Raw genomic sequence first — 20,072 nt, forward strand, 5'->3', positions numbered from 1 at the left:
GCACACCCCCCAGCCCAGACTCCAGCCCTGGACCGCGCATCCCGAGCCCAGCGCCCAGACAGAGGTGAGAAGGAGGGGCAGGCGGGGGACCACCTGGGAGCAGTGGGGGAGGGGGCCTGAGGGGATGCTCAGCTTCCTAGGGACTCATCCCAGACCCGGGACATAGAGGCAAAATAGGGGTGGGAGAGTCTGGAGTGAGACATTAGAAACTCCAAATTTATCACTTGTATCTTTCTCTAAATATTCTTTTTCTTCCTTTTTTTCTTCTGTCAGTCTGTGTATCTCTGTATTAGGGAACCGTGGGTCTTTGTCTCAGCCTCTCCTATATATTAGAAATATCTCACTTTCATGCGGTTGAGCTGAAGAGGCTGGAGGGATGGCTAGTTGGAGGTCTGCGTTGTAGAGAGGGAACTCCAGGTGTGTGTCTGCGCGTGGGGCAGGAAGACGTCAGTGTTCCTGAAAGGAGGGGACTGCAAAGGAGGGAGCTCCAGGTGGGGTGGGGACGGGTGTGTGGGAGGCAACAGAACTACTAGGGGCCAGCCAGGCTTGAATCCTTGACCTGTCTTGTGACAGATGTGCCAGTGGATGCTTGTGTTTTGGGGGAAAGGAGTGTCTTCTGGACTAGGAAGGGGTCTGGGAGTGGGGGCTGTCCAAGGTCTAGTGAAGGCCCTAGAATGACTCCAGGCAATTTTGGACTCCTGAGTCCCAAGGCCTGTGGGCAAGGCGCTCAGGAGGAGCCGGGGAGACCTTGTCTTGACCCTCTGACCTTAGGACCACCGGGGCAGCGGGAGCCAGCGGCAAGGAGACCCCTACCGGGGCTGGGCGGGACCACTGGCCACTGCCAGCCTGTGTATCCCCGTTGGCCCCCCGCCCAAACGGGAGCTGGGGATCGAGGCCCCTCCTCCGGCTCAGACCACCCTGCCTGCCCTTGCTCCCCGCTCTGAATCCTCTTTCAGGCCCCATGACCCCGAAACAATCAGCCCTGGGCAGCTAGCTTTCGGGACAGGATTAGGGAAAGGGGACCCCGTAGAGCCTGGGGACTGAGGGTTTTAGGGTTCTGGAGAGCTGGGGTCTTATAGGGTAGGTCTTTACGTTCCAGTACAGGGAGAAGGCGGACGGTTTCCCGGGGGAGATGTAAGGGTCGGAATAAGGGTGGTTTTCCCTAGGGGGCGGGGTCCAGAGACCTCTCCCCCTCCACCATTATCTCCCTGGCATCCCCGCCCTTGACGTCACCAGGGGGTTCCCGGGGGTCTGGAGGGGTTAACCCTTGGGAAGCCAGTTGCGATAACCAGGAACCTAAGGTGTCCTGGCCACTCCTCCTCCCCATACACACCTAATTTTATTGACCCAGTCACTTTCTCTCCTTTCTCTCCCCCATACTTTCTGGATTCTTCTCCCTTTCTCACCTCATCAACGGGAACCCCCCACTCTCCAGTAGTGCCCCCCTGGGCGCCACTGCCTGCTTTCCGGATGCGCTGAGAGGAGGAGGGAAGAATGTGTCCCGCCCCTCAGCCCCCACCCCTACGGCTCGCTCGACTGGGCTCCCGGGGCGGGCGGGGGGAGCAGAGCCGTCTGCAGCCAGTGCCTGCGGCGGCGACTTGGGTGGGCCGAGGAGGCACGGGGGCGGGGAAGGCGGGACCGGGAGTAGGGGGGCGGAGCCGACTCCTGGGAGTTGGGGAGCGGGGGTGCGAGGGGGACGCTGGAAAACAGGGAGACACCGAAGATGGTTTGGGGCTCCGGCAGGGGATCCCTAGAGCTCCCTGTCCCATCCCGAACTCTCACACCCCAGAAAAACTTTACCGAAGCTAAAAAAGTTGGCAACATTTTCCTTTTACTAGTCTGAAGGGGAGATGTGGGTGGGCTGTGGCACGCGTGGGCGAGGAGGGATGTCGCCCCATTTCCTTGGAGGCTCTTCGGCAGCTGGGCAGTAAGATGACTGAGTAGGCAAGTTTGGGGGAGTCTCTAGTGTTTGGGGGATCATTTGCGAACTTGCCTCCTTCCCCTGGGTGAGTCATAGAGGGAAGGAGGCGGGAGAAGTGTCCCCCCTTCCAGCTGCCAGCCAGCTGTGCCCCCCGCCCCCAACATGCCAAGGTCGAGTTGGGAGGTCTTGGATGCGGGATCCGCATCTCGGCTGGAAAAGGAGGAGTTAGGAAGGGTACAGCCCAGGCTGCCGGGCTCGGACTGGGTCGCGGGGTCCGGGTTCCGCTCCCCATCTCACCCCGCCCTCACCCTAAATCCCAGCATCCCGGGATCACCCACCGCGCCGGCCGGCCCGGCCCGCTCCCGGTGGTTCTCCACCCCACCCCGCCCCACCCCACCCTTATTCTCGGGAGACCGGAAAACCCGGGATGGAATCAAAACTGGAGTTTGGAGAGAAAAACGAACCGCAGCACCTTCTTCCTCGCTGCTCTTTTATAACGACGACATTGTTTTTTTCATTCTCTCAAGTCTCCCCTCATACTTTCTTTCCTGTTCCCCCAAAACAGAGACCAAAAAGATTAGTTGGACCCGATTTAAACTACCCCAGAATAACACCAGCTTTCACCTTTGTACTCAACAGACTCAGGAGACCCCTCAGGAACCTTACCTCCTCCTCCACACAGTTTTCTGCCTAAAAGAAGAGGGCAGATCGCTTGTGCTGCCTCCTGGCCCCACCTGCCTCTCTGTCGGGACTGTGGCTAGGGCTCCCTCTGCTGGACACTGCAGAGATTGTACACGGGCTGTCCCCGAAGAGGGGTATGAGAAGAGAAACAGGCTCAAGCAGAGCGGCCCAGTGCTTGAAGTCAGATTCATCACACGTATTCTTCCATCCCACCCCTCAAAGCCGGCCCAAGAAGAATTAGAGGGTCCATGTTACTAAAATAACTTGAAGTTAATATAGGCACAATTAATCCAAAACATGCCCTCTCCACACAGGCAAAGCTCCCACCAGTTCCCAAGAAGATCCCCAGACTACACAGACTATAAGACTCCCTCTGCCTCTCTGGGACATTTCCCCTTACCCCTTGCCTGGCTGAGTGACGCTTTTTTTTTTTTTTTTTTTTTTGAGACGGAGTCTCACTCTGTCACCCAGGCTGGAGTGCAGTGGTGCCATCTCAGCTCACTGCAACCTCTGTCCCCCGGTTCAAGCAATTCTCCTGCCTCAGCCTTCCGAGTAGCTGGGATTACAGGCACCCACCATCATGTCTGGCTAACTTTTGTATTTTTGTAGAGACGGGGGTTTCACTATGTTGGTCAGGCTGGTCTTGAACTGACCTCAGGTGATTCGCCCACTTCAGTCTCTCAAAATGTTGGGATTACAGGTGTGAGCCACCGTGCCCGGCCCAGTGATGCTCTTTTCAACTCGATTTCCGTGGCAGATGTCTTAGAGGGGCTGGGGACACCAGGGATGCTGTGCCCAGGATTCAGTGCCTGAGACTGCTGTCTGACCGTCTCTATTTGCCTCCACCTTCATAACTACCTTCCCTTTCTGCAGTGTCCCCACACACTCCTCTGAGACACCATGTTCAACTCGATGACCCCACCACCAGTCAGTAGCTATGGCGAGCCCTGCTGTCTCCGGCCCCTCCCCAGTCAGGGGGCCCCCAGTGTGGGGACAGAAGGTCAGTGTATATACCAATTCCTGGGCCTTGAGGATTTGGCAGATCTCCCACTTGGGCCCATCCCCGCCCCATGCCAGTTTCCTATCTACAAGATTTGAGGCCCCATGTCATATGGACCTGGAATCCTGGGATCAGGTCCTGCCTGGGGTTTTAAGGTGAGGCTTACATGTCCTCCATTCCCATTCCAGCTGTCTCTTTTTTCTAGGACTGTCTGGCCTGCCCTTCTGCCACCAAGCTAACCTCATGTCTGGCCCCCACAGTTATGGGCCAGCCAGAGAGACCAACAGCTGCACTGAGGGTGAGGACTCAGGCAACACCTCTCCCCTTTCTGCCCCTCTCTGACTTGTTCTGAAAGAGAAAGTGGGAGGGCAGGGGATCTCACTTGGAGGAGGAGATGTTTGGAGATGTGAGGTGTCAGAGCACCATCAAGAAATCACAGATGGGGCTGGGCGTGGTGGCTTACGCCTGTAATCCCAACATTTTAGGGGGAGGCTGTGGCAGGAAGATCGCTTGAGGTCAGGAGTTCAAGACTAGCCAGGCCAACATGGTGAAACCCCATCTCTATTAACAATACAAAAATTAGCCGGGCGTGGTGGTGTGCACCTGTAATCCCGGTTACAGGGGAGGCTGAGGCAGGAGAATCACTTGAATCCAGGATGCGGAGGTTGCAGTGAGGCAAGATGGCACCACTGCCCTCCAGCCTGGGTGACAGAGTGTGACTCTCTCTCTCTGTCTCAAAAAAAAAAAAAAAAAAGTCACAGATAGGATCAGTAGGGCAAGCAGAATCAAGTCTCATTGGTTTTGCCAAGTCAGGACCTATAGGTTAGGTGTGTGGAGAGACATGTCCCTTTACCATATCCATCTCCCCTGTCTCCTGCCCCAGGCCCACTCTTTTCTTCTCCCCGGAGTGCAGTCAAGTTGACCAAGAAGCGGGCACTGTCCATTTCACCTCTGTCGGACGCCAGCCTGGACCTGCAGACGGTTATCCGCACTTCACCCAGCTCCCTCGTAGCTTTCATCAACTCGCGATGCACATCTCCAGGAGGCTCTTATGGCCATCTCTCCATCAGCACCATGAGGTGCAGTCAGCCCCGGGCCAAGAGGCCCCTAAAGCCCCTACCCAAGTCCATTAAAAGTCTCAAGCCCTCAAACCACCTGACCCTATTTGAATCCTTGTCATTTCAAGGGCAACTCTCCTCAGTACTTCCCTGGGACTGCCTCAACCACTTAAAATCCCAAGTCTTCCAGAAATCCTCCAAATAGCCCAATCCCTCCTGAGACTTCCAGATTGTCTTAAGTAACTGCCTTCTCTCCTCCTCAGCCCATCTCTGGGATTCCCAGCCCAGATGAATCACCAAAAAGGGCCCTCGCCTTCCTTTGGAGTCCAGCCTTGTGGTCCCCATGACTCTGCCCGGGGTGGGATGATCCCACACCCTCAGTCCCGGGGACCCCTCCCAACTTGCCAGGTGAGAGTCCCCATATTGCTACCTGATTTCCCTTAGCTCAGGGTGGGTGGGTGGTGGATTTTGTAGGGGAAAGGTGAAGAAGGACAAGGGTTATAAGTTTTCAGTACTAGAAAAGTAAAGAGGTGTGGATGCTGGGGTTCACTCCTTGCAGTTGAGTCAGACACTTCCAAATGGGATCTTTTGCCCATCCCATTCACCAGTGTAGTCTGAGGAGGAAGTCCCTTCCAAACCCAGGAGGTTCCAGCTGCTTGGGTGGGGGCACTTAGGGCAGGAAGACCTGGCTTGGTTTCCTCTTCCTTCTGCTGACTTCCACCCTCATCACCATCACCTCTTCCCCTGGGGAAGCTGAAGTCTGAGCTGGACATGCTGGTTGGCAAGTGCCGGGAGGAGCCCTTGGAAGGTGATATGTCCAGCCCCAACTCCACAGGCATACAGGTAAGGGGATGGGCGGGAGCTTTACCTCTAGGACCTGAGCAAAACTAAAGCTGTCACCCAAGTGACCCTAAGATTGCCTCTCTTGCCCTAGGATTCCCTGTTGGGAATGCTGGATGGGCGAGAGGACCTTGAGAGAGAGGAGAAGCGTGAGCCTGAATCTGTGTATGAGACTGACTGCCGTTGGGATGGCTGCAGCCAGGAATTTGACTCCCAAGAGCAGCTGGTGCACGTGAGCCCCAGGGGGTAACAGGAATGGCTAACCGAAAACTTTAGGAGATTCTGAGTGGGACATGGTAGAATCTGGCTGAGGGCAGGAGGTCAGAGGAGACTGAGGTTGAATGCTCAGTTGGGTAGGCAGAAGCTCAGAAGTTGCAACTTTGCCTTAGGGAGCTGGAAGACCTGAGATGTGAGATATGATATTGTTCCTGCCTCTTCCTCCTTGAGTTGGAGTCGTGGAAGAGGAACAGGGAGTGGAGGGAAGGTCTGTTCTGGACCTTGGGGGCATGGCGGAGCCTCGGAGAGCCTTTGTATCTTCTCCCTCAGCATATCAACAGCGAGCACATCCACGGGGAGCGGAAGGAGTTCGTGTGCCACTGGGGGGGCTGCTCCAGGGAGCTGAGGCCCTTCAAAGCCCAGTACATGCTGGTGGTGCACATGCGCAGACACACTGGCGAGAAGCCACACAAGTGCACGGTGAGGCACCAGGGTCCCAAGTCCAGGGTCTCTTCCTAAATCGGGGCTCTCCTTCAAGGTAGAGCCCAAGGCAGACTTTTGCTTTTGTAAGTCCTTTCTTCCATAAACAAATATTAAAAATAATGTTTGTGCGACTGTGTTGGCATAAAGATGAATATAATGATATATATAAAAACACTCTTGGATGTAAAAGCTCATTTTTTTTCTGCTTGATTTTAAAAGAAATTAAACAGGCCAGGCTGGGCGCAGTGGCTCACGCCTGTAATCCCAGCACTTTGGGAGGCCGAGGCGGGCAAATCACAAGGTTAGGAGTTGGAGACAAGCCTGGCCAACATGGCGAAACCCTGTCTCTACTAAAAATACAAAAAATTAGCTGGGCGTAGTGTCGGCCGCCTGTAATCCCAACTACTCGGGAGGCTGAGGCAGGAGAATAGCTTGAACCCAGGAGGCGGAGATTGCAGTGAGCCGAGATCATGCCACTGTACTCCAGCCTAGGCGACAGAGTGAGACTCTGTCTCAAAACAAACAAACAAAAAACAGGCCGGGAGCAGTGGCTCACACCTGTAATCCCAGCACTTTGGGAGGCTGAGCCCGGCAGATCACAAGGTCAGGAGTTCGACACCAGCCTGGCCAATATGGTGAAACACTTTCTCTACTAAAAATATAAAAATTAGCTGGGCGTGGTGGCGTGTGCCTGTAGTCCCAGCTACTCGGGAGGCTGAGGCAGAAGAATCACTTGAACCCGGGAGGCGGAGGTTGCAGTGAGCCGAGATGATGCCACTGTACTCCAGCCTGGGCGACAGAGCAAAACTCCGTCTCAAAAAAAAATTTTTTTTTTAAAGACATTAAAACATGTTCGTGGGCCTCTTAAAGTATTGTCGGCCTTCAGTACTGTGCCTATTACTCTGCCTAATGGATAAACCCTGCATCAAGGACAACAGCCCATTCCCCCAAGATGACCCCATCTTGGGACGGCGTAAGATCCCTATGCAGGGAAATCTGCCCTGGCTTGGTCAGAAGATGCTCTAGCATCTTTATATTCCCACAGAGAGAGTGCCTCCAACTGCTTCCCTTCCCCAAGTTCTTACCTGCCCTTGTCCCCTAGTTTTGGGAATTCTCTCAAAGCCCCAGTGCCTTTCATCTTGAGTTATATTCTCTGATGTGTGTCCTTTTGGAGACTGAGGATTCCTTCCATCTCCATGTCCTCTGTCTGAGAACTATCCTTTGACCCCCCGCATGTCCCCCAGTTTGAAGGGTGCCGGAAGTCATACTCACGCCTCGAAAACCTGAAGACGCACCTGCGGTCACACACGGGTGAGAAGCCATACATGTGTGAGCATGAGGGCTGCAGTAAAGCCTTCAGCAATGCCAGTGACCGAGCCAAGCACCAGAATCGGACCCACTCCAATGAGGTGAATGCCCCAACTAAGAGACCTTCCCCTCTTGAGAAGCTACCTACCAGGGAGATTGCCCCATAAGAAATCCCTTAGCCCAGCACCCACTCCACAGAGGTGAGTCCCTCTCCCCACATAATTCGCCCAGAAAAGGCTTTTCTGAAACCCAGAATTTTCACTTAACCACTCCTCCTACCTTTAACCTCTAACCAGCCAAAGGGCTAACCTAAAATATGCCATCTAGAGGAGACCCCTGATCCCTCCATCCCCTGGATTTATGGGACCTCACAGCCCTGGGTTCACCTCCTCATCTTTCCCAGGCTGTCAGTTTTCCTAACCCTCCACTTAATCTCTGCATCTTTGACTCCCACCTGAGGCCTCCACCCTCGTTACTTCCTTTGGTGCTGTGTGCTCCTCCCCTGCCCCCCGTGTTGTCATCACTTTTTCCCATTTCTTCTGCATTCTTCCACTTTGATCCATTTGCCTCTGTCTCCACTCTGCACTCAACAGAAGCCGTATGTGTGTAAGCTCCCTGGCTGCACCAAACGCTATACAGATCCCAGCTCGCTGCGAAAACATGTCAAGACAGTGCATGGTCCTGACGCCCATGTGACCAAACGGCACCGTGGGGATGGCCCCCTGCCTCGGGCACCATCCATTTCTACAGTGGAGCCCAAGAGGGAGCGGGAAGGAGGTCCCATCAGGGAGGAGAACAGACTGACTGTGCCAGAGGGTGCCATGGTGAGAGAGCCCAGGCAACCCTCACTTCCATACCCCAGCCCACCCTGTGGACATCTTTCTAGTTACTTCCCAACCCATCTGTCCCCTCCTATAGAAATCACTCTTCTGTGACCAGTCTGCCTGTCTCTTGTCTTAGTGTTGCTCTTTGGGCTTCCCCAAATCTAGAGATTTTAGAATCTTTCTCTTTCTTTCTCTCTCTCTCCTTCCTTCCTTCCTTCTTTCCTTCCTTCCTTTCTCTCTCTCTCTCTTTCTCTCTTTCTTTCTGACAGGGTCTTGCTCTGTCACCCAGGCTGGAGTGTAGTGGCATAATCATAGCTCACTGCAGCCTCGAACTTCTGGGCTTGAGTGAGGCACTACAGGTACACACCATCATGCCTGGCTAATTTTTCTTCTTTTGTAGAGATGGAGTCTCGCTATGTTGACCAGGCTGGTCTCAAACTCCTGGCATCAAGCGATCCTCCCACCTCAGCTTCCCACAGCGCTGGGATGAGCCAATGCATCCAACTCAAACTCTTTCTTAAATAGCGCTTAGTATATGTTCCAAGCCTTTTACATGTATAATTTCATGTACTCCTCACAGCAACTTCATGAGAAAGGGACTCACTCGTCCCATTTTCAGATGAAGAAACTCAGGCATAGAGAAATAGCCCAAGGTCATAGAACTAAGAGCAAGAATTTGAGTCCAGCCAGTCCGTGCTCCAGCCTAAGTTCTTCTCATCAAACGTCTCACATTCAGTTTGCTCCCCTATCTCTTACCTGCTTAGCCCTTTCTACACTTACAAACTTCCTTGGAACCCCAGCAGTCACTGGGACACAGGCTTCAGCCACTCATCAAGTTGAAGGAGCTGTGGGGAAGGGTGTTGCCCTCAGACCTCATCTTCTCCACAGAAGCCACAGCCAAGTCCTGGGGCCCAGTCATCCTGCAGCAGCGACCACTCCCCGGCAGGCAGTGCAGCCAATACAGACAGCGGTGTAGAAATGGCTGGCAATGCGGGGGGCAGCACTGAAGACCTCTCCAGCTTGGACGAGGGGCCTTGCATTGCTGGCACTGGTCTATCCACTCTTCGCCGCCTTGAGAACCTCAGGCTGGACCAGCTGCATCAACTCCGGCCAATAGGGACCCGGGGTCTCCAACTGCCCAGCTTGTCCCACACTGGTGAGACCTGGGTGTGGGAGGTGTGGCTAAGGTGAGATTTGGACCTGCCCTGAGGTTGAGAGGAGGAAGTCACCCTTGAGGGCTGCCACGTGGCACTTTTGTATAATTAAAAAAAGATCTCCTTCCTCAATACACTTTCCGTTTATCAGAAAATAGTTGTGATGTACAAATACACAAAGGCTAGCCAGACATGGTGGAGGGCACCTGTAATCCCAGCTACTCAGGAAGCTGAGGCAGGAGAATCACTTGAACCTGGGAGGAGGAGGTTGCAGTGAGCGGAGATTGCACCATTGCACTCCAGCTTGGGCAACAAGAGCAAAACTCCGTCTCAAACAAAACAAAACAAACAAGTATGCAAAGGCTATGATGCGAATGCTGTTCCCTAGGATTGTGCAGCATACAACCTGCACAACTGTTCATAGCAACCCTGAATCTTTGGTAACCCAGAAACAGAATAGACATGGAAGTAGTAGGAGACAGAACTGACTGGTTAGGGATAATGAGCTTATCCCTGGGAATCTAGGACAAGGCTGTTGCATGGAGGAGGCAGGGTGAGATTTAGAGACTCCTTGACCATCCTACCTTTTCTCCCCATAACTTGCAGGTACCCCTGTGTCCCGCCGCGTGGGCCCTCCAGTTTCTCTTGACCACCGCAGCAGCAGCTCCAGCAGCATCAGCTCTGCCTATACTGTCAGCCGCCGCTCCTCCCTGGCCTCTCCTTTTCCCCCTGGCTCCCCACCAGAGAATGGAGCATCCTCCCTGCCTGGCCTTATGCCTGCTCAGCACTACCTGCTCCGGGCAAGATACGCTTCAGTCAGAGGGGGTGGTACTCCGCCCACTGCAGCATCCAGCCTGGATCGGATAGGAGGTCTTCCCATGCCTCCTTGGAGAAGCCGAGCCGAGTATCCAGGATACAACCCCAATGCAGGGGTCACCCGGAGGGCCAGTGACCCAGCCCGGGCTGCTGACCATCCTGCTCCAGCTAGAGTCCAGAGGTTCAAGAGCCTGGGCTGTGTCCATACAACACCCACTGTGGCAGGGGGAGGACAGAACTTCGATCCTTACCTCCCAACCTCTGTCTACTCACCACAGTCCCCCAGCATCACTGAGAATGCTGCCATGGATACTAGAGGGTTACAGGAAGAGCCAGAAGTTGGGACCTCCATAATGGGCAGTGGTCTGAACCCCTATATGGACTTCCCACCTGCTGATACTCTGGGATTTGGGGGACCTGAAGGGGCAGCAGCTGAGCCTTATGGAGCGAGGGGTCCAGGCTCTGTGCCTCTTGGGCCTGATCCACCCACCAACTATGGCCCCAACCCCTGTCCCCAGCAGGCCTCATATCATGACCCCACCCAAGAAACATGGGGTGAGTTCCCTTCCCACTCTGGGCTGTACCCAGGCCCCAAGGCTCTAGGTGGAGCCTACAGCCAGTGTCCTCGACTTGAACATTATGGACAAGTGCAAGTCAAGCCAGAACAGGGGTGCCCAGTAGGGTCTGACTCCACAGGACTGGCACCCTGTCTCAATGCCCACCCCAGTGAGGGGCCCCCACATCCACAGCCTCTCTTTTCCCATTACCCCCAGCCCCCTCCTCCCCAGTATCTCCAGTCAGGCCCCTATACCCAGCCACCCCCTGATTATCTTCCTTCAGAACCCAGGCCTTGCCTGGACTTTGATTCCCCCACCCATTCCACAGGGCAGCTCAAGGCTCAGCTTGTGTGTAATTATGTTCAGTCTCAACAGGAGCTGCTGTGGGAGGGTGGGGGCAGGGAAGATGCCTCAGCCCAGGAACCTTCCTACCAGAGTCCCAAGTTTCTGGGGGGTTCCCAGGTTAGCCCAAGCCCTGCTAAAGCTCCAGTGACCACATATGGACCTGGCTTTGGACCCAACTTGCCCAATCACAAGTCAGGCTCCTATCCCACCCCTTCACCATGCCATGAAAATTTTGTAGTGGGGGCAAACAGGGCTTCCCATAGGGCAGCAGCACCACCTCGACTTCTGCCCCCATTGCCCACTTGCTATGGGCCCCTCAAAGTGGGAGGCACAAACCCCAGCTGTGGCCATCCTGAGGTGGGCAGGTTAGGAGGGGGTCCTGCCTTGTACCCTCCTCCCGAAGGACAGGTATGTAACCCTCTGGACTCTCTTGATCTTGACAACACTCAGCTGGACTTTGTGGCTATTCTGGATGAGGCCCAGGGGCTGAGTCCTCCTCCTTCCCATGATCAGGGGGGCAGCTCTGGACATACCCCACCTCCCTCTGGGCCCCCCAACATGGCTGTGGGCAATATGAGTGTCTTACTGAGATCCTTGCCTGGGGAAACACAATTCCTCAACTCTAGTGCCTAAAGAGTAGGGAATCTCATCCGTCACAGATTGCATTTCCTAAGGGGTCTCTATCCTTCCAGAAAAATTGGGGCAGCTGCAGTCCCCTGCACAAGATGCCCCAGGGATGGGAGGTATGGGCTGGGGGCTGTGTATAGTCTGTATATGTTTTGAGGAGGAATTTGATAATGACACTGTTTCCTGATAATAAAGGAACTGCATCAGAAAAAAAAAAAAAACAACATGCCACTTTATGTGTTATTATGTTGGGGAGGAATGATAACAGGGAACAAGAAGAGAAGCAGGGGTTAATCCACTCACTTTCCTCTTTAGAGAAGCTCCCTCACCCATCCCAACCCCTCAAGTCACACTCATGAAGATGGAGACAGTCATTTGGGAGATTTAAAGGGATGTCCTCAAAACAGAACACCAGCCTCTCACCACCAGAGATGACTGGAAATAGGTTTTCTCTTCCTTCCCTGGGTCAGGGGAAGAGGCTGGTGAAGTTGGTGAGCATCAGCTGGACCAGCTGCCCTGGGTAGAGAGCATGGGCTGCTGGGTCAGATGTCTCCTGCTCTGGCCGAAACAGGGTTGGTCCAAACACAATTCCCAGGTTGTGGGGAGTCATGCGATTCTTATCTGAGTGTGCTATTACCCTGTGGGCAAAGGCAAAGGAAGGGGATATATGGCAGCAGCTTGCCACTTCATAGAATCTAACCCTTCAAAGGTCTGAGCAGGGGGGAGGCCACTCTGGGATTCCTTCACGTGGTGACAAAAAAAACAAAGAGACACAGGGGAATGGAGATGGACCAGTGGAGAAACCTTCAGGATACAATCTGAAGATACAACTGCCTCTTCTGGCTTTAGGTACTACTGTAACAGTTCTATCTGCTCACGGTTTGGGAGTCTTTAATTCAAATGGCCATCCCCTCTCAGAAGTCACTGCCCAGGCCCAGTTCAACCAAGGAAGCCATCAGCAAGGTCCCAATGGGAGACAAAGAGGCAGAGGGAAGGGAGAGGCAAGATTTCCCTTATTTCTTTCACAGCATCTTGGTTCCATTTCCCCACTTGATGCTGATCTTTAAGTTTTGACCTAAAGGCTTTGATGGGCGTGGTGGCTCACACCTGTAATCCCAGCACTTTGGGACGCTGAGGTGGGTAAATCACCTGCGGTCAGAAGTTTGAGACCAGCCTGGCCAACATGGTGAAACCCCGTCTCTACTAAAAATACAAAAATTAGCTGGGCATGGTGGCAGGCGCCTGTAATCCCAGCTACTAGGGAGGCTGAGGCAGGAGAATCGTTTGAACCCGGGAGACAGAGGTTGCAGTGAGCTAAAATTGCACCACTGCACTCCAGCCTGGGTGACAGAGCAAGACTCTGTCTCAAAAATAAAAAAAATAAAAATAATAATTAAAAAAAGGCTTTGACCCTGGTAATATGCTCCTGCACAGAGGTTGCCTGTTTCCTCACCTGCCCATTAAACTTGGGTGCTTCCCTACCTTCACTCCACCTGCACGGAGTCCCTGTGGCATTCCCCACTCCACCCTTCCCCAGCATGAACAAAGAGGTTCAGTCTTCCTGACCTGCATAAATGCTCCAGGAGGTACCGTAGAGTGTCATGGTTGGGCTTTGGCATTGAGCCTATTAATTCTTGTATCTGAGAGAGGCACTGCTCTGATTCGGAGAGTGCTAGAAAGAGAGAGTAATGGGAAAGGCATTTGAGTGAGGTTAGGGAAGGTGCTAGGACAGGGTGAATAAATTCACTGCTCTTTCCTACAGGCATGGAAGACATCACAAATCTAGTACAGCTTTCTTTTTCACGTAGCCCAACTATTACCTCATAATTCTTTTCAGTTCAGCCCTCTAAACATTCACAAAAAAGCACCTGGAGTAGGCACCTGAGTTGAATGTTATTTTCCATCTCTAAAGTCAGAATGGGAAAGAAGAGTATAAGGGAACCTCTATTCTATTATTTACCACCCGTGTCCCCCATATCAAGGGTTCTTTCCAAAGCTCCAATCCTTACCAAGGGCAGCGCGGAAATGGGGCAGCAGCAGTGGTGGCACCAGAGGCTGGGGCAGCTCCCGGAGAAAAAGCTTCAGGGCTCCGGTGACCACATGAATGTCATCCCACTCAGTACTGTCCAAATCTAACCGACCTTCTGGAGGGAGAAGGAGGTATAGGGGCTTCAGGGCTCATGAAGGGCCAGAAAGATCTAGAGACTGAGAGATTAGAAGTTCTGGAGAAATCCAGTCAAAGCAGACTATAGGAATGCCTAGAGGGTCTACAGTGGGGCAAGGTAGCTAAGGTGGGGATGAGGACAACCCTCCCAGGAGTGGTACATGGAGGTATCCATGGGAAACAAAGAGGATATGTGGAAGTTTTAGGGATCTGAGGGGTCTTCCATGTAAGTACCTTGTCCTGGCTGTTCTGGGAACACATACCTCCCATCGGAGGTGACTGCACGCTCTGCAACATGAATGAGAAGAGATCAGGAGCTAAGACATGCACTTCCAGCCTGACGGTCTCTGTGCTCTGCCAGCTTCCTCATGTAGAATCTCCCATGGTTCTCAGGCAACACATTCTTAGTACAACCACTGGCCCACAAACCTTCTCACCTCTGTCCACCAGAAAGCGAAGTTTCTGGACCACTGCCAAGTTCCCGCTCACCCGATAAATGCCATCTACATCCAGACCTGGGAGATGAGGGAGGAGTAGATGAGGACTGCTGCTTAAAAGTGTGTGTGGTGAGGAATATAAGGGTGGAGAGAAAAAGGGCAGTAGGAAGACTAAGTAGAATGGGGGAGGCAGAAAATTCTACGCCTTAGCCTGTTGGAAGAGAATTCTGGGGTCTCTGAGAAAATGACCTCTTTTATCCACAGCAGCAATGCAGAGCCGCACAAAGCTGGGCACCGTGTCTCCTTCCCGCTGGCAGAGTGATTCCAATTGGCAGCCGAACACCTGGTCTGGGGAGGCAAAGTGAGGCGGGAAGCCGGTGCCAGCGTCACTCACCGGAGCTCTTTTCAGCATAGGTCTTTACCCTTAAGTGAGGCTGGTCCTCCTGGCTGCCTGGGCAAGGAAATACACTCCGCCCCCCTTCCCCTGCTTCAAACAATCTGACAAAGGGGTACACGTCTTCCCGGCTTCTCCTCTAAACAATCTGGGGTAGTGGGAAAGCAGCAGTCACAGAAGGCTGTGGTCTAGTTCTGGGAAGCTCTACTCTGAGCCTCGCTGGAGTTTTCTTATCCAGGAACCTGGCCCAGCCCCCTCACCTCGGAGCAGACCCCGCTCCTGCAGGCTTTGTAAGGGCGGTCTCTTTGCGATGAGCCGCTTTAGTTTGTTGCGCACGCGGTTCTGCTCGGTGCCTTCGGGCCCCCGAACTACAGGAGGCAGGTGGAGCGGGGCGTGAGCGCCCAGGAGCCTCGCTGCGCTCCCGGACCCTCCCTCCCCGGCCCGCGCCTCACTGGAGCTCCGGCGGCTGCTGAGGCGCAGCAGCGGTTTGGACACCGGCTCCGACTCCTCTTCTTCGTCCTCCCCGGCGCTCAGCTCCGCCAGCTCCGCGGGTCCGGAGCCCGACAGACGCAGCTCCAGGGGGTTCTCCCGATCCTAGACCCGGGGCGGGCCGTGTCGAAGGTGAGAGAGGAGAGAAATCTGCACCCCTAGGGGGACTCTGACCCACTGCCAGGGTCCCACGTCCCAGCCCCGCCCCAGGCCGGGCTCTCCACCGAGCCCACCCTGCCCCCACCGACCCTGATTCCTACAGTTCCTACCCCACTCCCTTGGTCCCGGCCGGCCCGAGCCTCCCTCCCAGCCTGCACCCCTCTAACCAGCCGCTCGATGACAGTCCGCAGCGCGCGGTGCCAGGCTCGCAGCTCTGTCTCGTGGTCGGACTGCAGCAGGAACTCGTGGCCAGGGACCGTGCGGATCTGAGGGCCAGGCGGGGAAACGTTCGGGTCAACGGGGAGGAGTATAAAAAGCAGGGAGACCTAGTGGGAGGCCTGCGCGGGAGATTGGGGGCGCCCTCTGGTCGGGTGGGGCCTTGGAGACGCGCGGGAGGGCGCTCACGTGCAGGACGTTGCGGCGGCTGGACAGGTGGCGGCCGTGCGCCAGGGCCGCCCCGCGCAGGTCCACGCTGCTTTCGGGCCGGCTACCCGCTGGCCCCTGACAATGAGGGAGGAAACTGAGGCCACGATGCTGTTTCCTTCAATGTTTCCCTCTCCCCGGTGGACTGTGAGGAGGTGGGAGGCTTCCTCACTTCTTTACCTTCCTCTGCACCGCCCTCCGCGCTGCCGCGCCCCACATTGGCGTAAGGCGGAGGCAGCGCCCTCACCCCTCCTGCTCCCCTAGCTCACACTCACCCAACCAGAGGAGGGCGCTGTCGGCGGTGGCTCTCGGTAGAACACTAGGCTGTTACCCGTTAACACCACCCAAGACGGGCCCCAGTTCTTCCTGCGGGGGCAGAGAGGGGAGGTAGTGGTAGTGAAAAGGTCATTCTAGAATTACACGGGGAGGGTGCTCTTCCAACACCCTGCTCTACCCTACGGAGTTGACAGCCCAGGCCCTAGCTGTATTCCGGGTTCTCACCTGAGCTTGCGCCCCCCTTGGGCAATCTTGGTCATGTTGAGCAGACCCGACTTTTCCACCTCCTGGGAAATGGAGGGAATGGTATCTGTAAGTCACCCTGCGCCCTCCACAGTGGCCACGGCTTTCCCTAGGGGGTCTCCCAGGAGTGAAGTCCCTTAAAGTTGCTGAGGGAGGGCTGGGTAAGAGGATAATTCAGAAAGAGGAAGATGTTTTTGAGGAGCAGGAATTAGGGGGGGTGTGGGGCAGGGAGGATCTTGGCATTCACAAAGAAATGGGAGATTCACATGGGGGTCTTCCAGGAGCTGCGGCAGAGGTCGAGGGGGCTGCAAGGCTGGAGGATCAAGCTTCGAGGTGCGTTGGCTGAGGCTGAGTGAACCCTAGGGGAGAGGATTGGAGAAGCAGGTGGGGAAACCCTTGACTCAGGGATCCCTGGCTGAAGGGGGAAGAGGGGTGGGATGTGGGTGAGAGGCAGGGGGTGTGATGGGGAATGGAGAATGTTTTACACAAAACAGAAAGTCATAACAAGCTGGCTTTTTCTGCATGTGATTGGGAGATGGGAGGGATCTCACCTGTGGGTCAAGCGGTTCTGGGGTCCCTGTGTCAGATCCGAAGCCTTTTGCCTGACGTTGCAGGACATCATTGTTCCTCTTCAGGGTCTGTGTCCCCTCCATGGAGCCAGGGTTCTGGGTTAGGGGAGGAGGAAATAAAGCTACATCCAGATGCCACCTCCACACCCTTCTTATACTTGGCTGATTCTTCTGATCTTCTGAGAGCCCCAGAGAGAAAACACACTACCTTAAGGTTCAGTAGGGGAAGGAAGAGCTTGGGGGACAGTGGAGAAGCAGGAGGTAAGGTCTCACCATCTCGCTGCGACTGCGGCGCGGGGGCTTCCAGGACTTGCAGCCAGTCAGTGAATTGATGTAGAAGCAGCGTCCGGAGTTGGGGTCCAGGTACTGCTCCCAGGCATCCAGCCTCTGCAGCGGGGGGCATGCAGGGCCTGGGGGTGGGGACCGGGGACAGCGGCGAAGGTCCACCAGGTTACAGTACACGGGGGGCTCTGACATGAGGGGCTGGGGGCCTGCCTGCCAGAAAAGGGGGAAGAAGGAGGTGGTCATTCTGCCTGTTGCCCTTCCCATGCTTCTCTTGGCCTTCCCACCTCCTACTCCCTCCCCATCGTCTTCTCACCGCCAGCTCCAGGCTGAGGTGACCCAGGTACTGGGGGAGAAACCCCAGGCCCCAGCTGCTTTTTAAAAATTCTCTCTCTCACAGTTTTCTTTGCTCTTCTCCTCACTTCCTGTTGCCAACTTCCCGCCTCCCCCACCCCACCCCCACCTCAGGGCCACAGGAAAGGGGAACAGGCTTTTTGTGTGTGTGTGCAAGGCGGGGGCATGCTGAAGGGGGTGCTCCACCCTCATATCCTGCAAGGTAAAAGAGGACAGAGAAGGGTCTACAGAAGGCAGGAGGAGCCCCTTTCCACCCACTATTAAGAAAGAGAGGGAAGGGCTGAGCAAGTCACATCTTTAGAGGAGACCTGCTGTGGCTTAACAGGCAAGCAGAACACAAAAAAATCCTGCCCTGGGCTAGGAGTCTGGAGGAAGGAAGAACACAGGGCTGGCCTTTCAGTGCCTCCACTGCTCCCTGTTCCCTGTCCGCTCCGGGCCTTTGGTACCTGCTGTCCCTTCTCACCTCCTACCCAGTTTGCCTCTCGGCTGCCTCTTTCTCCTCCTGGTTCAGAGTCAACTGAATGCCGTCACCTCACAGATGCCTCCCTGCAACACCCCAGCCACTCTCCACCACATTAACTCGCCTTTGTAGATTTATCGTAGTACCAAGGGTTATCTTATTTATTCGTTTTTGTGTTTGTCATCCCCAGGGGAGTCCCTCGAAGGCAGGGGTGCTGTCTGTCTTGTGCCTAGAACAGGGCCCAGCTCAGAAGAGCTGTGACTCACTGTGCTGGCACTGGCTTCTGACGGCAAGTCTTCCCGGGAGAGGCATCTTCCACTTGGTCCTTCCTGGAAAGGCTTCAGAAGGCAGGGCCTCAGACTGTCAATGCTGACGCTCCTACACATTTTGGGGGGAAGTGGAGGAGGCTGCTCCAAACTAGCCTGAGCCCTGCTTGGGAGGGCCTGAGACAACTCCTCCAGGGAACCATGAAACAACTTCGGCCCTTGAAACAGAAAAGGGGAGGGTGGGTGGCAGATGATCAGAGGTGTTGTTGTAACTGGGTCCCCCATCTTGGGAGCTCACAGGGAAGACAAGGAGGGCAGAGGCAGGATGTAGAAAATGGCATGAGACCTAGAAGCCTTGGGACTAGGAGGACAGGTGGTGGGATGAGGATGCCATGGCCGGGGGTGGGGGAGAGGTAGGCTGATCAAAGAAAAACAAGAGAAAATGGTTCGTAGAAGCTTGAGGGAGGGGGGTCCTCCCAATAATTCCCAGAAGCCAGGGAGGTAGGAAGGTGAGGGGAGGTAGGAAGGTGAAGGAGGAGGGCTTAGCACTTACTCACCAGGAGTCCAGAGCAATTGGCTGGGGATGGCGGTAGTTGGACTCTGGGAAGGGATGGATTCCTCTGTCATATAGGCCGCTGGGACAAAGATGGGTCGAGAGGTGGAGGGAGCTTCTAGGCGTCTTGCCAACCACCAGTCAGAGTTGGTCTTTCGAAGCAGTAGAAACCTGTCCCCTTCAGCCAGAGACACTTGCCGGCCATCTGCCCCAGTATAAGTAAAGGCATAGAGGGCACAGAGCTGGGATCCCCGAGAAGGGCTTCGGGGGCCCAGTCCTAGGCTCCCCCAGGAACTTGGCCACCACCGGCTGGACAGCATTGTAGCCAGCACTGTCACCTGTGGGAAAAAGGGACACTGGAGACCCAGAAGGGAACAGGCCTGGCTGTCTCCAGGTAGAGAGACATGGTTCTAGGAGCAGTGTTGCAGGGAGGTGGGGACAGGAGCCCTTGAGTGGGGGGAGAGGGTAGAGCAGACAGCCTGGTGAGGATCGGTGACAGGTTTTGGGGGCTGAGAACTCCTGGTGGTGTCTGGTGAGGAAGTATGTAAGTAACGTGAGAGAGGATGTGGTCAGCAGGGCTGCATGGCCGGCAAGGCAGGAAATTAGAGGAGATGACCCAGGTCAGTAGTCTTCCTCCAAGTACCTTATGGGGCCCATCAGAAGATTCAGGGGCAGGAGTTGGTCCTGGGTGGTGGTGGGAGTCTTGAGCTGGACACAGGAAGGAGATAAGAAGAAAGAATCAGGTTTTAGACAGGAACAGGGAGACACAAGGTTAATGACAAAGACAAAAATGTGTGTTATTCTTTATTAAATTTACACAAGCATCAATGTTTCCGTTACCAATCACCTCAGACCATAGCTGCGTGCTTCCTGTGCAGACTCAGAGAGACATGGTGACAGAGAAACAGAAAGCCAAATAAATAGCAAGACCAAATTAGAAAGAATGACAAAGTGGGAGAAACACAGAGGGATTCAGAGTTAAAATATCACCACCCTCCCAATCCAGGACACAATTTTAGGAGCTGAGAAGCCTTGATACTGTCCTGTATACACAAGCCTCTTGAGGCGGGAGCTACTTTAGTGGTGTGGGTTCAGTCGTGCTTTTTTTTTTTGAGACAAAGTCTCGTTCTTGTCCCCCAGGTTGGTGTGTGATAGCGTGATCTCGGCTCACTG

The 20,072-nt window shown here is 54.7% G+C and overlaps 2 protein-coding genes across 10 annotated transcripts in view; one reads left to right on the top strand and one right to left on the bottom strand.

Moving 5' to 3' along the window:
* On the top strand, window positions 1-12,051 carry GLI1 (GLI family zinc finger 1). Of its 3 annotated transcripts, XM_025400982.1 has the most exons (12): window positions 1-64; window positions 3,476-3,602; window positions 3,808-3,900; window positions 4,486-4,681; window positions 4,924-5,068; window positions 5,414-5,503; window positions 5,595-5,732; window positions 6,047-6,196; window positions 7,444-7,608; window positions 8,101-8,331; window positions 9,220-9,487; window positions 10,092-12,051. In XM_025400982.1, the coding sequence occupies exons 2-12, from the start codon at window positions 3,503-3,505 to the stop codon at window positions 11,834-11,836; spliced, it is 3,321 nt and encodes a 1,106-aa protein (XP_025256767.1). In that variant the 5' UTR covers window positions 1-64; window positions 3,476-3,502; the 3' UTR covers window positions 11,837-12,051. The 3 variants fall into 3 exon arrangements, with proteins under 3 accessions (XP_025256767.1, XP_025256769.1, XP_025256768.1); XM_025400983.1 differs by lacking the exon at window positions 3,808-3,900 and having other exon boundaries at window positions 14-64; window positions 4,516-4,681; window positions 10,092-12,043; XM_025400984.1 differs by lacking the exons at window positions 3,476-3,602; window positions 3,808-3,900 and having other exon boundaries at window positions 4-64.
* ARHGAP9 (Rho GTPase activating protein 9) overlaps window positions 12,046-20,072 on the bottom strand; it is a 17,185-nt gene continuing 9,158 nt past the window's right edge. The window contains exons 4-21 of one of the 7 annotated variants that reach the window (XM_025400992.1): window positions 19,543-19,601; window positions 18,904-19,237; window positions 18,347-18,564; window positions 17,258-17,479; window positions 16,967-17,080; window positions 16,682-16,774; window positions 16,398-16,459; window positions 16,172-16,262; window positions 15,879-15,974; window positions 15,584-15,739; window positions 15,278-15,419; window positions 15,086-15,193; window positions 14,681-14,779; window positions 14,432-14,509; window positions 14,229-14,282; window positions 13,840-13,974; window positions 13,397-13,502; window positions 12,046-12,468 (exon numbers count right to left, since the gene is read on the bottom strand). In XM_025400992.1, coding sequence (XP_025256777.1) covers window positions 12,297-12,468; window positions 13,397-13,502; window positions 13,840-13,974; window positions 14,229-14,282; window positions 14,432-14,509; window positions 14,681-14,779; window positions 15,086-15,193; window positions 15,278-15,419; window positions 15,584-15,739; window positions 15,879-15,974; window positions 16,172-16,262; window positions 16,398-16,459; window positions 16,682-16,774; window positions 16,967-17,080; window positions 17,258-17,479; window positions 18,347-18,564; window positions 18,904-19,237; window positions 19,543-19,601 — 2,339 coding nt within the window. In that variant the 3' untranslated portion in view covers window positions 12,046-12,296. Of the gene's footprint in view, window positions 12,469-13,396; window positions 13,503-13,839; window positions 13,975-14,228; window positions 14,283-14,431; window positions 14,510-14,680; window positions 14,780-15,085; window positions 15,194-15,277; window positions 15,420-15,583; window positions 15,740-15,878; window positions 15,975-16,171; window positions 16,263-16,397; window positions 16,460-16,681; window positions 16,775-16,966; window positions 17,081-17,257; window positions 17,480-17,582; window positions 18,005-18,346; window positions 18,565-18,903; window positions 19,696-20,072 lie in introns of those variants that run through there. The other 6 variants (XM_025400993.1, XM_025400995.1, XM_025400994.1 and 3 more) reach the window with 6 other exon arrangements.

Source organism: Theropithecus gelada, chromosome 11 (genome assembly GCF_003255815.1).
Source record: "Theropithecus gelada isolate Dixy chromosome 11, Tgel_1.0, whole genome shotgun sequence".
NCBI classification, from domain to species: domain Eukaryota; kingdom Metazoa; phylum Chordata; class Mammalia; order Primates; family Cercopithecidae; genus Theropithecus; species Theropithecus gelada.